Genomic DNA, 17547 nt, shown 5'->3' with positions numbered 1-17547 from the left:
GATATTTAACGCGCATCTTATCAGTAAAGCCGGTTCTGTAATCAGCGGTAAATCTCCATCACGTGCGTGCTTTCACATTGAGCAGCATTAACTACACAGAGCCGTTGTTCACCAACAAGCTGCGAAAAAATCGCGCGAATATGAACGTGGTTTTGCGCAGCTCGTCAGTGAACAACGGCTCTGTGTAGTTAATGCTGCTCAATGTGAAAGCACGCACGTGATGGAGATTTACCGCTGATTACAGAACCGGCTTTACTGATAAGATGCGCGTTAAATATCGCATGCGATTAATCGTGCAGCCCTAATTTTAAAAAAACTAGATTAACACACATTTGGAGTAAAAATATGTCGTTTTTCTGATATGTTGTTGTACTTTGACGCTGTACTAAGCAGTGTTGGGAGAAACAAACCTTTTTGAGGCTTTGAATCAACTGAACCAATTGCTTCGCAAAATTATTTACTATTTCGAAGCGCTCCAAACATCGCACATTGATGATGCCTGCTCGTCAAAACTGTAAATGCAACAAAAACTCAGGCCGAAAATGTTTATAAAACAGCTTTTACACACCCAATGCAAATGTTTTATTGAAAGTATAATATAGTAAATGCAATAAACAAATCATGAAATACCATCACATATGAAGTGTCTGTATAACGTTATTTTATTAATTTGCAAACTTTGTTTTGTTTTGTTTGTTAAAATAAAGAAGAATTTGATTGTTTCATTATTATTATTATTTTCCATGACTTCTATAGATTTCGTGATATATTGTTACTGAGAATTCTTTTGGCCAGAATAATTGTGAAGTGAAAAATCTAGAACAGTGTACTTTCCATAGTTTCTGTTTCATTTCCACACCAAATCCTTGCTCTGCAATCCATGACATTGCCAAGTGTCTGCTTTTCTCTCTCTTTAATTGAAATTGCCTGCAGGCTAAATCCATTTATCTGTCCAGTGTCTTGACTTTGAGCTGGAGGGGTTGAGTATATGTGTCCCCTCAGGACCCCGTGCCCTCTTCTCCATTAAGCAGAGCCGACAGCACATTAGAGAGGTTATGTGTCTGTGTAATTGTGTGCCACTTGTATTCACTAATTCCTCGATGATGGCTAATCTCTTTTTACCCAGAGGTAAGATTGCAAATTTGGGAACTTTACATATTCTGTTAATGGAACGAATTTGTTCCCTTGTGCCAGAAAGCATCAAATCCAAATGGTAACAATTTTTTCCCATGAGGAGTTTTATTATGAAGGCATGTCTGGCATATTCTCAGTGGTCTCCTGACATGTGTTTGAGAATATTTGTACTTGTGTAACCGTGTGTTTATATGTGCTGCAGTGATGACGTCCATGCATTTACTACGCCTCGTGTGTTAGTTGTGTAAAGTGCTAAAGTGACATTATGTTGTCTACGCTGGTACGGTCTGTGCATTAGGCCAAAATTAGATCACTTTCATCATAATTAACGAAGCTGTCTACATTAGAAGTGCTCTTTTTGTCTGTTCACAATGACTGTTTTCTGTTTCTGATGCACTGCACAGCAATCCCAGCCACTTTATTTTCCCTGCGTGACTTAAAATGACTAAATGAATTTATTTATAAATGTCTTGTTTTTTTTGTTTATAGATTTAATGTATTAGATACACAATGTATCATTCATGTCTTAATTTAATAAAAAGAAGTCTTATAATGCCTCATTTATTTGATTAAAATGACAGTAATATTGCAAAATATTATTACAATTTAAAATAACTGTTTTCAATTTTAATATAGTTTAAAATGTAATTTATTGCTGTCATCAAAATTTAATTTTCATCATTATTTCTCCAGTCTTCAGTGTCACATGATACTTCAGAAATCATTCTAATATGCTGATTTGCTGCTCAAGAAACATTTCTGGTTATTAAAATGTTGAAAACAGTAGTGATGCTACTTTATTTTTCAGGATTCTTTCAAGAATAGAACGTTCAAAAGAACAGCATTTATTTAAAATTGAAATCTTTTGTAATGTTATCAGTGTATTACCTGTCACTTCTGAATTTACTACATCCTCACTGAATTAAAGTATTAATTTCTTAGGGGGAAAAAAATCTTACTGGCCTCAAACAACCAATATACTTGCACACACAAAAAAAATCATTTTCTTTCTTTTTTCTCCATTTCTCCTCTGTTCTGTCTAGTTCCTAAACCAGCTTTCTTATAAACATGACATTGTGTGCCGCAAATATTGTTGGCTTTGTGACAAATTACTAATGCTCCTCTAATGTAAGGTGCTTTGGCTTTAGCTACTGTAAATGCATACAGGTAAACATAAATACAAGTAAATGTAAAATAAATCCTTTATGTATTTAATTTCTTCAGCCTGAGGCTTATTCATTTCACTTTTGGTGTGAAAGGTCTTTTACATTTGCCAAAAATATAACTTTTTTATATTAAAGACAAACAAGCAAGCCCAGACCAGATGAGAAAAAGTAATGCAATGCAAAAGTAACTAAGTAACACAATTAGTTTCTTTTTAAAGGGAGTAACGCAATATTGTAATGCATTACTTTTAAAAGTAATTTTCCCCAACGCTGATATTAAATATGTTGTATGTTTAAATAACTTTCATTTGCACCAAAAAAAGCTGGTAAAGTGGTCTCTGGCCTTTTAATTAAAATCATCTATTGTTTCTAACCAGATGTATCAAGAGGGAACAACAGTGAACAGTGTTGAAGCTGTTTTGCTATTCTGAAAGGGGCCATGCAAAGTCTTTATTCCAGTGAATATCTGTTATCAAAGTAGGAAATTCACCTTTTTTCCTGAGGATGTGTGTGACGTCTCAGGCTGGGCCTCACAGAGCAGAAGCATTCCTGTATGCTTGCCAAGGTTTTCTCCATATAAATCTAGCTATTATGGCTGTTTAAATGTTTGTGTGCATCCCTGACTTGTTTGTTTGCTTTATGGACCTTAACTAAAGAATTTTGTAGGGGTTTTTTTAATCACCGGCCCATTTATTAGCATTTTGGTTGCGTCTGGGTGCATGCATTATTAACACTGTTGTGTGTGTTGTTGTGTTGTTTTTGCAGTGCACTGTGCGGGCAGCCTCGGTTCTGCATGATAAACTATTTAAGACTCTACTTCTGAGCCCCATGCGCTTTTTCGACACAACACCCCTGGGACGCATTCTCAACCGATTCTCCAGGGACATGGATGAGGGTGAGGAACCTCTCTCTATCTTTCTTCACAAATCCTTTGACATGCAGGATGACGGGGGCGTCTCGAAGCGTTTTGATGTCTCGCTCTCTCACACGTTCGCTCTCTGTTCTTCCTCTGTGCGTAGTTGACGTGCTTCTGGCGATGCAAGCCGAAATGCTGCTGCAGAATGTGACATTAGTGCTGTTCTGCCTGGGAATGGTGGGTGCTGTGTTTCCCTGGTTCATATTTCACAATATTACTGTTTTTTTTATCAAATAAATGCAGTCTTGGTGAGCAGAAGAGGCTTCTTTCTATATATATATACAGTATTTCTTTTTTTTTTCTTTAATATTGTTTTTAAATATGTCTAAAAAGACAAAAGAACCACCCTTATAAATATATTTTCATAGCATCTGTCTTAGAGAAAGCATGTCAAGGGCATGACTGTCCTCCTTCGCTTGCCCTCTTTTTAAGAAAAGTATGAATCATTAACAACATTATTCACATGTAATGCCTTTTTCATATATGCACTTACAAGCTGAAATCAGGCTGATTGCTCATCAGTAATGGCCTGGCTCTGCTGTCCTGCCTGCGTTAGCGCTGACGTGTGACAGGCCCCATAAAGCCCCATATAAATCAGTTCAGAAGCCAGAAATGACTGCAGCTCAGCCAGGTTCCCTGGTTCCTGTTCTCCATCATTCCTTTAGGGGCGTTCCTCTTCATCGTCAACCGCATCTCCAGGTTTGGTCTTACAGATTTATTGGGTCAAACAGATAGCTGAGCTGTGTCATTGTATAAAGTAGAACCAAATATATGTAGGTCAGGCTGATTCATCGACTAATATGTGTTCTAACAGTTTGCACAAAGTTCAAACAGTATGTCATTGCATCGGAAAACCATGAAAAATATCAAACCTTGTGGCTTTTATCTTAAAGAAACTTTAAAACACACACTTTTCAAGGAAAATATTTCACAAATAGATAACAAAGATAAGAAACTATTTCTCTATTCTTTATGTCTAATATAATTGTTTAATTAAAATGTATAATTTTTTTTCTATGTATTACCATATAAATCAGTTCAGAAGCCAGAAATGACTGCAGCTCAGCCAGGAAGATCCCCTCAGTCTCACCGTTATTGTCCCCTGTGGGCCTCCATCTCATAAGCCACTAACCTGTCACATCACAGGCAGCTCTGTGAGCCACACAGATAAGCAGATGAGATGAGCCAGAGCTTTGATCAAAACTCATATTCTAAGACTGGCTGACTTTTTTCAGGGACAGAAAAATATATAAATATACTTTTCTGATTGTCCTTTTTACCCAAAGGGTTCTCATTCGTGAGCTGAAGCGCCTGGAAAATATCAGCCAATCCCCTTTCACCTCTCATATCACCAGCAGTCTGCAAGGCCTGTCCACTATCTATGCTTACGGCAGGGGTGCTGACTTCATACACAGGTAATATTCACACAGCAGAATGCCCTCCATGACTTTGCAGAACTTTTCTCTGAAACAAACACTGCAGTGAAAATTTACTTGAGGTCTGCTTGTACCGTGGCCTGTGAAAGTTTGCACAAAGTTCAAACAGTACATAGATGCCACACTCACAAAGGGCACTGCATCAGAAAATCATGAAAAACACAGAACCTAGTGACTTTTATTTTAAAGAAATTTTATTATACACACTTTTCAAGAAAAAATCACACTAAGAGGTTTCAATTTTAAATAAAAACTAATAATAAATATAATTAAGAATTACTTTGATAATGCATTAAATACTTATATTTTAATATAGATAGATAGATAGATAGATAGATAGATAGATAGATAGATAGATAGATTTTTTGTTTTGTGACTAAGATTACAATTACGTACTGTAAGTATAATCAATACATACATACATATTCTACCATTCATAAGTTTGGGGTCGGTAAGATTTTTAAAATGAATTAATAGTTTTATTCAACAAGGACACATTATATTGATCAGAAGTCACAGTAATGTCATTTCTAATGTTAAAAGATTTCAACATTAATAATCAGAAATGTTTCTTGAGCAGCAAATCAGCATATTAGAATGATTTCTGAAGATCATGTGACACTGAAGACTGGAGTAATGATGCTGAAAATACAGCTTTGATCACAGCAATAAATTACATTTTACAAAATATTACAATAGAAAACAGGTATTTTAAATTGCAATTATATTTCACAATATTACTGTTTTTTTATCAAATAAATGCAGCCTTGGTGAGCAGAAGAGACATCTATCTATCTATCTATCTATCTATCTATCTATCTGTATGTGTGTGTGTGTGTGTATAGAAGATTAAAAGTATGTTATGAATAAACTTACAAAGTAAGGACTTAAATAAGGCTAAATATTGGTTATATTCCACCAGGAATCAAGCCTTGCTTGACACAAATCAAGCGTGTCACTATCTGTTCAGCTGTGCTATGCGCTGGCTGGCTGTGCGTCTGGACCTCATCAGCATTTCTCTCATCACCACCGTCGCCCTCCTCATCGTCTTCATGCACGGCCGCATTCCTCCTGCCTACGCCGGTCTGGCCATCTCCTACGCCGTACAGGTGCGCCGCTCTCACACACTGTATATGAATGGGGACGCTTGTAGGGCAGGACCGTTACTGTGCCGTCATTAATTTGCATTGCTTACTATTGCACAGTTATTATTCACTCCTCGTTTTCTTTCCCTTCCCACATCCAGCTAACCGGCCTGTTTCAGTTCACCGTGAGGCTGCTTTCTGAAACCGAAGCCCGTTTTACATCAGTGGAGAGGATCAATCATTACATAAAGGTAGAAGCTCCTGTGACACATGCGTGCTGGTTGTGTCAATGACAAATAGAAAGGGACGGACCGTTTGTTATTCAATTGACACAGCGCACAAAAGACACTAGATCTTTGCTTTACACAGGTGGCTGAGCCCAGCGGTCAGCACGCTGCATAGTGAGCCTGCTACATCCCACTCAGCAGGCTTCATGGGATGCGTTTTTTGCCAGACAGAACATCATAGCGTATGACACAGCTTGTTTCAGGAGGCTCTTATCAAAGCAGAGCAGTACAGCTGTCTTAGCTGCCGAGACAGAGAAATGCAGAGAGCATTTTACAGTGATTAATGAAGCCAATAATGGTCTCGCTGAGTTCTGAGGTACAAAGTATTCAGCTTATTTTGCAATGCAAAAGTAAGCTGCTATAGGTAAGTAACTGTAAGAATAAAAAAGTGCAGTAAACTGTTTGATCCATTTGAAAACAGCTTGCTTACTCTGTGAATCAAACAGTAAAATCCCATAGTGAATACCGCTAAAAAAATAAGTCATATAGCCTACAGTCGACATGCTTGCCTTGCATTATGATCATTGTACACTCTTAAAGGGATAGTTCACCCAAAAATGAAAATTTGCTGTTAATTTACTCACCCTCTGGCCATCCAAGATGTAAATGTAGGTAGAACAGTAAAGAAGATTTTTAGCTGAAACCGTGGTCCTTGGTGATTCATAGTCAAGTCAGCAGCTGCCCCTTTTTGAAAATAAGCATATCAAGGAGCACAAAATTAATACCTGTGGCTCCTGATGATATATCGAGGTCTTATGAAGCGAAAGGATCGGTCTGTGCAAGAAACATTATTTACAACATTATTACCTATAATCCAGAGCCTCAGACAAACAGTCTGGAGTGATGTTCGGTTCACGAACGAATCATTCTTTTGAACTGGTTCTTTTTAGTGAACTAGTTGAATCAGTTCACCAAATCGGACTTTGGAGAAGCTTTACCTTTGCTGTTTGATCACATTTCTCATGTATGTAAATTAACTAAATATGACAAATCGGAAGAAAAGCTTGATGTGTACTGGCAACTATACATTATTTACAGGTATTTTATTCGTAAGGATTTTGATAAAAAGAAAATTCGGCCAATTTCTGTCTTACCTTTCATTTCAGAAGTTTTGGAGAAAATTGTGCTGAATCAACTTCAACGTTTTCTGACAAGTAATTGTATTTATGAGGTTTTTCAATCTGGTTTTAAGTCTGCTCACAGCACTGAGTCTGCCCTTTTGAGTGTTAAATGATATTTACTGATTCCGGAGACTCTGTGGTTCTCATTCTTTTAGATTTATCGGCCGCTTTTGATACCATAGACCACTCGAGAGAGAGAGAGAGAGAGAGAAGAAAATAAGCAAAAAAGGGGAGGAGGCAGGGACTTCAAGCACCAAGTGTAAATAAAACGATTCACATGTATGAAGCTACTGTATTGGTTAACAAATATGGCTGTCTTTGCTACCCCATCACAGATGCATAAACATGACATTTTAACTCTCATAACAGGTGAATAGTTCATGGTTTTCAACCACATTTCATGTTTGATATGCCTTGAAAACGACTGTGTTGACAACTATTAGCAAATATAACTGACTGTCAGCTTTTATTCTCCACATAATATTGATTTTACATCACACTGTCTGGAGTTCATCAACAAAGCAAAAGGCCTATCCAGTTTATGGCTGAGAAGTGTATTTATGTTCTGAATACAGTCATAGGTTTGCTTATTTGTGTTGACAGGTTTTGGATATAAAGATGCAGCAGGCCTGGTTCTTGCCAGTCATGGCAGAGTGACAATGTGAGGGATCCTAGGTGGAGGATAGATAGATAGATGATAGATAGATAGATAGATAGATAGATAGATAGATAGCTTCCTCTCCTGGAGATAAAATATAATTTAGTTCCTGTATTGATTCAGTAAGACTGTCCTAAGAAATCTGCAGAGAAATCTGATGAATTGCTCAGCTCTTAGACACTAGATTTCTATGGAAATGAAAAAGGCTCCCTGACAAACCTGTTTATCAAAGCTTATGTCTGGAGGCCAATCTTCTATTCCCCCCCACCCCAGTTATGCTATTATTGCACATGTGTCAAACTCAAGGCCCGTGGGCGAGAGCATATGATTGTCTTAAAATAAAAATCTATGCAGCTTTATATCGTAAATTATGAAAGTGCGTACCAATACCACAAGTTTCTGTTTCTATTTGGCGTTCTATTTATACGCAGAAATTGACTTTGGTGTGCATTATATATGATACGCAATGATTAGGATTATTTAGGGGTGTGTTTTTTTTGGCTAATTTCTGTCCTTTCATTTCAAAAGTTTTGGAGAAAATTGTGCTGAATCAACTTCAACGTTTTCTGACAAGTAATTGTATTTATGAGGTTTTTCAATCTGATTTTAAGTCTGCTCACAGCACTGAGTCTGCCCTTTTGAGTGTTAAATGATATTTACTGATTCCGGAGACTCTGTGGTTCTCATTCTTTTAGATTTATCGGCCGCTTTTGATACCATAGACCACTCCTCACTATTATCTAGATTAGAGTCTTGGGTAGGTCTAAAAGCAAACGTTCTGAAATGGTTTCAGTCATACCTGTCTGACAGAAAGTTTTTAGTGAAGTTGGGTAATTTTTCCTCTTCCCCTGCTCCTCTGACCTGTGGCCTTCCACAAGGCTCTATTTTAGCTCCCTCTCTATTCTCTCTTTACATGTTACCTCTGGGCTCTATTCTACGAAAACATGGTGTGTCTTTTCATTTCTACGCAGATGACACTCAAATCTATTTACCAATCAAGAAAAACAATTCCACTGCGATTACTTCTCTTCTGAAATGTTTAGAGGAGGTTAAATCATGGCTAGCCCAAAATTTCCTCTTCCTAAATGAAGACAAGACCGAGGTAATTGTTTTCGGTCCAAATGATAACTCTCAGTGTATAAGCCCTGAGTTAGAAAGTTTATCCATTTTTAGATCCTCGCGGGTGCGGAACCTAGGTATTCTAGTCGATTCTTGTGACTCTGTGGTTCTTATTCTTTTAGATTTATCTGCCGCTTTTGATACAGTAGACCACTCCACACTATTATCCAGACTAGAGTCCTGGGTGGGTCTAAAAGCTACTGTTCTTAATTGGTTTCAGTCATACCTGTCTGACAGAAAGTTTTTAGTGAAGCTGGGTAATTTTACCTCTTCCTCTACACCTCTGACCTGTGGCGTTCCACAAGGCTCTATTTTAGCTCCCTCTCTATTTTCTCTTTACATGCTACCTCTGGGCTCTATTCTAAGAAAACATGGTGCATCTTTTCATTTCTACACAGGTGATACTCAAATCTATCTACCAATCAAAAGAAACAATTCCACTGCTATTACTTCTCTTCTGCAATGTTTAGATTATGAATAAACTTACAAAGTAAGGACTTAAATAAGGCTAAATATTGGTTATATTCCACCAGGAATCAAGCCTTGCTTGACACAAATCAAGCGTGTCACTATCTGTTCAGCTGTGCTATGCGCTGGCTGGCTGTGCGTCTGGACCTCATCAGCATTTCTCTCATCACCACCGTCGCCCTCCTCATCGTCTTCATGCACGGCCGCATTCCTCCTGCCTACGCCGGTCTGGCCATCTCCTACGCCGTACAGGTGCGCCGCTCTCACACACTGTATATGAATGGGGACGCTTGTAGGGCAGGACCGTTACTGTGCCGTCATTAATTTGCATTGCTTACTATTGCACAGTTATTATTCACTCCTCGTTTTCTTTCCCTTCCCACATCCAGCTAACCGGCCTGTTTCAGTTCACCGTGAGGCTGCTTTCTGAAACCGAAGCCCGTTTTACATCAGTGGAGAGGATCAATCATTACATAAAGGTAGAAGCTCCTGTGACACATGCGTGCTGGTTGTGTCAATGACAAATAGAAAGGGACGGACCGTTTGTTATTCAATTGACACAGCGCACAAAAGACACTAGATCTTTGCTTTACACAGGTGGCTGAGCCCAGCGGTCAGCACGCTGCATAGTGAGCCTGCTACATCCCACTCAGCAGGCTTCATGGGATGCGTTTTTTGCCAGACAGAACATCATAGCGTATGACACAGCTTGTTTCAGGAGGCTCTTATCAAAGCAGAGCAGTACAGCTGTCTTAGCTGCCGAGACAGAGAAATGCAGAGAGCATTTTACAGTGATTAATGAAGCCAATAATGGTCTCGCTGAGTTCTGAGGTACAAAGTATTCAGCTTATTTTGCAATGCAAAAGTAAGCTGCTATAGGTAAGTAACTGTAAGAATAAAAAAGTGCAGTAAACTGTTTGATCCATTTGAAAACAGCTTGCTTACTCTGTGAATCAAACAGTAAAATCCCATAGTGAATACCGCTAAAAAAATAAGTCATATAGCCTACAGTCGACATGCTTGCCTTGCATTATGATCATTGTACACTCTTAAAGGGATAGTTCACCCAAAAATGAAAATTTGCTGTTAATTTACTCACCCTCTGGCCATCCAAGATGTAAATGTAGGTAGAACAGTAAAGAAGATTTTTAGCTGAAACCGTGGTCCTTGGTGATTCATAGTCAAGTCAGCAGCTGCCCCTTTTTGAAAATAAGCATATCAAGGAGCACAAAATTAATACCTGTGGCTCCTGATGATATATCGAGGTCTTATGAAGCGAAAGGATCGGTCTGTGCAAGAAACATTATTTACAACATTATTACCTATAATCCAGAGCCTCAGACAAACAGTCTGGAGTGATGTTCGGTTCACGAACGAATCATTCTTTTGAACTGGTTCTTTTTAGTGAACTAGTTGAATCAGTTCACCAAATCGGACTTTGGAGAAGCTTTACCTTTGCTGTTTGATCACATTTCTCATGTATGTAAATTAACTAAATATGACAAATCGGAAGAAAAGCTTGATGTGTACTGGCAACTATACATTATTTACAGGTATTTTATTCGTAAGGATTTTGATAAAAAGAAAATTCGGCCAATTTCTGTCTTACCTTTCATTTCAGAAGTTTTGGAGAAAATTGTGCTGAATCAACTTCAACGTTTTCTGACAAGTAATTGTATTTATGAGGTTTTTCAATCTGATTTTAAGTCTGCTCACAGCACTGAGTCTGCCCTTTTGAGTGTTAAATGATATTTACTGATTCCGGAGACTCTGTGGTTCTCATTCTTTTAGATTTATCGGCCGCTTTTGATACCATAGACCACTCCTCACTATTATCTAGATTAGAGTCTTGGGTAGGTCTAAAAGCAAACGTTCTGAAATGGTTTCAGTCATGCCTGTCTGACAGAAAGTTTTTAGTGAAGCTGGGTAATTTTACCTCTTCCTCTACACCTCTGACCTGTGGCGTTCCACAAGGCTCTATTTTAGCTCCCTCTCTATTTTCTCTTTACATGCTACCTCTGGGCTCTATTCTAAGAAAACATGGTGCATCTTTTCATTTCTACACAGGTGATACTCAAATCTATCTACCAATCAAAAGAAACAATTCCACTGCTATTACTTCTCTTCTGCAATGTTTAGAGGAGGTTAAATCATGGCTAGCCCAAAATTTCCTCTTCCTAAATGAAGACAAGGCCGAGGTAATTGTTTTCGGTCCAAATGAGAACTCTCAGTGTATAAGCCCTGAGTTAGAAAGCTTATCCGTTTTTAGATCCTCACGGGTGCGGAACCTAGGTGTTCTTGTTGACCAGTATTTAAAATTTGATAAACATATCTCTTCTGTTATCGGATCCAGTTTATATCAGCTTCGTTTACTGTCTAAAATTAAAAACTTTCTCACTCCTAAAACTGGAGAAGTGGCTGTTCATGCGTTTGTTACATCTCGTCTAGATTACTGCAATTCTTTATATTGCGGTACATCTAAAGTCTCAAATTGCGCGTCTTCAGCTCGTCTAAAACGCTGCGGCCAGACTTCTTTTAAAGTGTCGTAAACATGAACACATCACTCCCAATTCTTAGTTCTCTACACTGGTTGCCGGTTTGTCAGAGAATAGACTTTAAAATTGTACTCTTTGTATATAAATCCCTATATAACCTAGCTCCTGTCTACCTCTCTGAACTTCTTCATCTCTACACTCCATCTAGAAGCCTGCGATCCTGTGACCAGGCTTTGTTGGTAGTCCTGTTTTCTGTGTATGTGGTATAATCTTGCTCTTCTGTAAAGCACTTTGGTCAGCCTGGTGGCTGTTGTAAATGTGCTATACAGATAAAATGAACTTGAACTTGATATAGCAACTATTGTTGTCATCAAGTTAATTTTTTTTTTATAATGCTTCCCCTAAACTGGTAAACAAATTATAACAAGTGTTGGCCTGCATAACTGGTAGTATATAACAAGCCTTCGAACAAATAAACATCAAAACAAATTGGTGCAAAAAAACGACTAGTATTTCCAATGTTGACTAGCAGCAGCAGTATCGTCTAGTCGACTATTCTCGCACATACCTACTACAAGCCAGTGTGTTTATATTTATACATTGAAATAATATGAAAACAAATGGTTTTAATATCAAGCAGTATAACAGACTATTTTGTACAGCTAAAATAACTGGAAGTGATTGACACCAGAAGCCTCACACATTCAAGTTACTAATAGCCACACCTGCTCCTACATGAAAAATAATGCAGATAATCATTATTCACTCAGAACCTGGAAAGCGAAGGTCCTCGACAGATCTGCGGCTCCTCCGCTCCTGCTTCCAGCTGGCCAGAAGAAGGACGAATCACCTTCCAGAATGTGGAAATGCGATATCGGGATGACCTTCCTCTGGTTCTGAAGAATCTCTCCTTTAGTGTACTTCCAGAGGAGACCGTAGGGATAGTTGGCAGAACGGGCTCAGGTACGCCTGTCTACTTGGCTTTTTTATCCTCTCAGATGTCGTTTGTGTTCGTCTCTACTGCGGGTCGTATTACTGGTGGAGGAAATAGATTGTGACACAGGTGGGCTGTTTCTTCAGGGAAATCTTCACTGGGCATCGCACTCTTCAGACTAGCAGAGCTCAGCCGAGGATCAATCATCATTGATGGTGTCAACATCGCTCACATTGGTCTGGAGGACTTGAGGAGCAAGCTGTCAGTCATCCCCCAAGAGCCGGTTCTTTTCATTGGTACTGTCAGGTACGGTCCACGTCACTTTACCTATTGTTCCTGAAGTCATGAAGTCAAAATGATGCAACCCATTTCACTTTGTCACACAATGTCACATACAGTACTTCAATGTGAAACAGGATATTCAACAAGAAACAAAAGTAGAACTAGACATTTTATCCATCTAGAATCTATTGGATTGAGAAAAGTGGGCATTATATAAACTGTTGTTCAAAAGTTTAAAATGTAATTGATTCCTGTGATGCAAATCAGAATTTTCAGCATCATGACTCCAGTCTTCAGTGTCACGTGATCCTTCAGAAATCATTCTAATATGCTGATTTATTATCAATGTTGAAAACAGTTTTTGCTGCTTAAGTTTTTTTTAGAACCTGTGATACTTTTTTTCAGGATTCCTTGATAAATAAAAAGTTCAAGAACAGCATTTATTCAAAATAGAAATCCTTTGTAACACTATACATGACCGGTCAAAGGTTTGAGGTCAGTACATGTTTTCTTTCTCTTTTTTTTTTTTTTTTTTTAATTTGCTTAAAATGTACTCACCCTCAGGCCAGCCAAGATGTAGATGAGTTCGTTTCTTCATCAGAAACTGTTTAATGTAAAATACAGTAAAAATCTGCTTCAAAATAATTACAGCATGCCTTTAATGAATGAGTAGAAGTAAGTGAATATAACAATTATTTTGAATCATTTTCAATTAATCTTCAAATAAATAATATTATACTACGGAGCTGTTGAATGTTTGAATCTGAATGGCTGACGAACTTTCTAAGGTGTGCAATTATTTTCAGGGAAACTAAGTAGTTCCAGGCAGGTCTTGACCACATTACATGTTCATATCACTTGGCCAAACAATTTCAGTTATTTCAAAGATCCTTACAGCCTACAACAGCAAAAGAACCAAAACCCTCAACGAATCTGACCAAGCAAATAAATATAGAAAACAACAAGATAAAAACAACAAATTATTTCAGTGTTTTTTCCGCAAAATGGCATAGTGGCCGCGTCACCACCTCGGGTGTGCCTTTATTTTCTAATAATTCAACGGCCTGTCATCAATTATTCCTTACATAATGTAATTTATTGTAATTAATGTAACTGTAAATGCATTCAAAAATAAAACAGGTGCGAGCTGGCTGTGACTTATGGAAAGTATGTAGGGCTTTTATACACAGTGTGTGCCATCGTACAGACTAGGTTTATCCCTCACAGCCTCATTTTCATTCAAGAAAAAATTCAAAATGCCCTGTCTAAGGGGTCCGTGTACTTTGGCGTCCATTCGTTTTTCTTTTTTTTTTTTTTTTTTTAAATTGCTTTTATTCAGCAAGGATGTGTTAAATTGATAAAACGTGATAGTAAAGTCTTATATTGTTAGAAAAGATTTCTATTTTGAATAAATGCTGTTCTTTTTAACTTTTTATTTAACAAAGAATCCTGAAAAAAGTATCACAGGTTCCAAAAAAGATTAAGCAGCACAACTGATTCCAACACTGATGATAACTGAGCAGCAAATCAGCATATTAGAATGATTTCTGAAGATCATGTGACACTGAAGACTGGAGGAATGATGCTGAAAATACAGCTTTGATCACAGGAATAAATGACATTTTACAATATATTCAAATAGAAAACACTTATTTTAAATTGTAATAATATTTCACAGTATTACTGTTTGTTTCTGTATATTTGATCAAATAAATTAGCAGAAGAGACTTCTTTATAAAAAACATTCAAAATCTTACTAATCCCAAACTTTTGAACGGCAGTTTCATTTCAAAAGTTGAGCAAGTTATTGCATTTTGATGGAAGATTGCAAAGACAAACATTTTTTTCCTCAAGAATAACATCCACTTGATGAATCGTGCGCAGTAAGACTAGGGTCAGATTATGTTGACTAAGTTGCTTATATCACCAACAGATCAAATCTGGATCCTTGGGATCAATATACAGATGCACAGATCTGGGAAGCTCTGGAGAAAACGCACATTAAGGACATGGTGAGTAAGAGCAGAAGGTTTTGGTATGATTTTCCAAAGTCTGACTTCGTATTGGCTTTGGAGTAGCTGTGCTTTAGTCACATGTTGATTTATTTTCAGGTAAGCCAGCTGCCAAATTCACTGCATTCATGGGTGATGGATAACGGAGAGAACTTCTCAATGGGAGAGAGACAGCTGCTGTGTGTGACCAGAGCTCTTCTCAGACACAGCAAGGTAACTGTTGAGCTCAGATACGCTCTCCAGCGCTGCTTCTCATCCGGATTTAAACCCACTGTTCTTACAAAAGTAAACAAACCGCTCCTTAAAATTTAATCTTGAAACATATTAATACTACCAGGAACTATATTGTGGCCAGGAACTACAGTAGTCAAAATTTAAGTGGATCAAAAAAGTCCTAGGACAAGAGCGCATTTTGGTTTTAGGACAACTTTGATAAAAAGGTTTTCGATCCACTTCAAATGTTGACTTGTGTACATTGTTGGCATCTGCCTAATTTGACTAGCCTCTATCAAGTAAGAGAATTTGTGCCAAAATATCAACAACTAAAGTTACAGCTTTCATCTCCCACCTTTAAAATGGATAAACCAGTTTATTTAGCTGCTTTGACTCTATTTGATTATATGGTTAGATGCAGTGTTATTTGCATTCATCATTGTTATTCCCCTGCTGTTGAGATGCACTGGTGAATCTCAGCTGTGTTAAAGTGGTGAAACATTGCCACCACATGGCAGACAGTGAATGACTATTGAAAAATCACAAATGTGAAGTTATTCCAGTCTTTTCTTCTTTTTTTTCTAACTTGTTGATAATGTAAACATGGGACGCTTTGCACAATATGTGCAATGATTTGTGAATGGGACATGATGTAACGTTCTGTACAGCACAGTTTACAATAGAATACATGAATTATGTCAGTGACACATAGATATATAATTGCTCTTCAGGGAAAAATTGAGACCAGTGGTTCTCAGTGTTTTGACTCCAAGGCCCCACATTTTGCACAAAAATATCAAAAGGCCCCCAACCCTTGGTGTGTTTTATCAACTATGGCCACTCCTAGTCTCTGTACATTAAAATAAGCCATTAAAATTATTTTAATTAAAATCATCACATTTCAGGATTCCAAAAGATTTAGGAGCTGAATATTTTTCAAGGATCCCACTCTTTTTAGCCAATGAATTTACATGACTCTTACATTTAATTTGTGATTTAAAAATATTAAAAATATTTTTACTCACAGTTTCTACTCTAATTTAGAGCATGGCATGACTAGAAAAATGTGTATTCATTATTAATAATCCTAAGGATTTTAAAGGTTTTTTTATTTGTTATTTATTTATTTAGAAAGAAAGAAAGAAAGTAAGTAGAAATCACTTTTAAAATGAGACTGTCTCATATTTCCGGGTTTTCCAGGACAGTGGGAATCCTGGTTCTTCAAACAAAACAGTTGTTGAGGGGGTGAATTAAGAAATATCTTATTTTTAGTCGTTTCAGCTTATTTTAATACTTGTTTTGTTATATTGTAAGATCCTGCTGAGGTCCCCTGGTTGAGAACCACTGATTTAGACAATGTTACAGTTTAAATAATAAACACAATTTTTTACTGAATCGTTTTTGTATTTACTTGATCAAAAATCATGTTTCGTGACTATTGGCTATTCTAAAAATGACGAGACAAGTCATTCAATGTGTCCTGCCACAGTGTCAGTTAGTCAAGTCAGGAAAAAAAACCTGTGCTCTTCAAACCATTTCATGGGGTCTAGAAGTTAATTAAAAAAAAAAAACAACAACAACTGTCCATTAAACAGATTTGTATTGTGATTCATGTGCTGCATGCGATCTTGTGACGTGTGTTTCAGATCCTGCTGTTAGACGAGGCAACAGCTGCTATTGACACAGAGACAGACCGCCTCATACAGAACACCATTCGCTCCTCGTTCAGTGGCTGCAGCACTCTCGTGATCGCGCATCGCCTCAACACTGTGCTGAACTGTGACAGGATCATGGTCCTGGACCAAGGGCAGGTGGGTCTCCTCCTTCATCTGCTGCTGTTTTAATGACAATGATACAGAGTTTAGACACACTCTACTGTATGAGCAGGGGTGAGCGATATGTGTCAGCTAATATCATAGTTGTTTTAACAGTGCGGAAGCTGACAAGTAGACTGTATCACTCGCTCTGAAAAACAAACAAACACACCTGTGAAAAATGTAAAAATGTCCCTAGAAATCAATTTAAGGTGGCAAATATCACACATTAATGAACGTTATTTCTGTCGCTGCTGTGAACTAAAAATCACACATAATATAATATGTGACCCTGGACCACAAAACCAGTCATAAGTGTCAAGTTTTGATTTATACATCATAATAAGCTTCCCATTCTGAATAAAGAAGCTTTCCATTGATGTATGGTTTGTTATGAGAGGACAATA

At 37.6% G+C, this 17547-nt stretch overlaps 1 protein-coding gene across 1 annotated transcript in view; it reads left to right on the top strand.

The window, feature by feature from the left end:
* LOC107684820 (multidrug resistance-associated protein 5) overlaps nucleotides 1–17547 on the top strand; it is a 54013-nt gene that overhangs the window by 32373 nt on the left and 4093 nt on the right. Inside the window, 11 exon segments of the mRNA XM_074186989.1 lie at nucleotides 3066–3195; nucleotides 3320–3413; nucleotides 3856–3915; nucleotides 4503–4631; nucleotides 5575–5761; nucleotides 5899–5988; nucleotides 12656–12848; nucleotides 12966–13125; nucleotides 15035–15113; nucleotides 15213–15326; nucleotides 16973–17137. Of these exon segments, the coding sequence (XP_074043090.1) occupies nucleotides 3066–3195; nucleotides 3320–3413; nucleotides 3856–3915; nucleotides 4503–4631; nucleotides 5575–5761; nucleotides 5899–5988; nucleotides 12656–12848; nucleotides 12966–13125; nucleotides 15035–15113; nucleotides 15213–15326; nucleotides 16973–17137 (1401 nt within the window).

The sequence above is a fragment of the Sinocyclocheilus anshuiensis genome, unplaced genomic scaffold, assembly GCF_001515605.1.
Source record: "Sinocyclocheilus anshuiensis isolate Anshui unplaced genomic scaffold, SAMN03320099.WGS_v1.1 scaffold121, whole genome shotgun sequence".
NCBI lineage: Eukaryota > Metazoa > Chordata > Actinopteri > Cypriniformes > Cyprinidae > Sinocyclocheilus > Sinocyclocheilus anshuiensis.
This window is presented reverse-complemented; position numbering and strand designations above follow the sequence as displayed.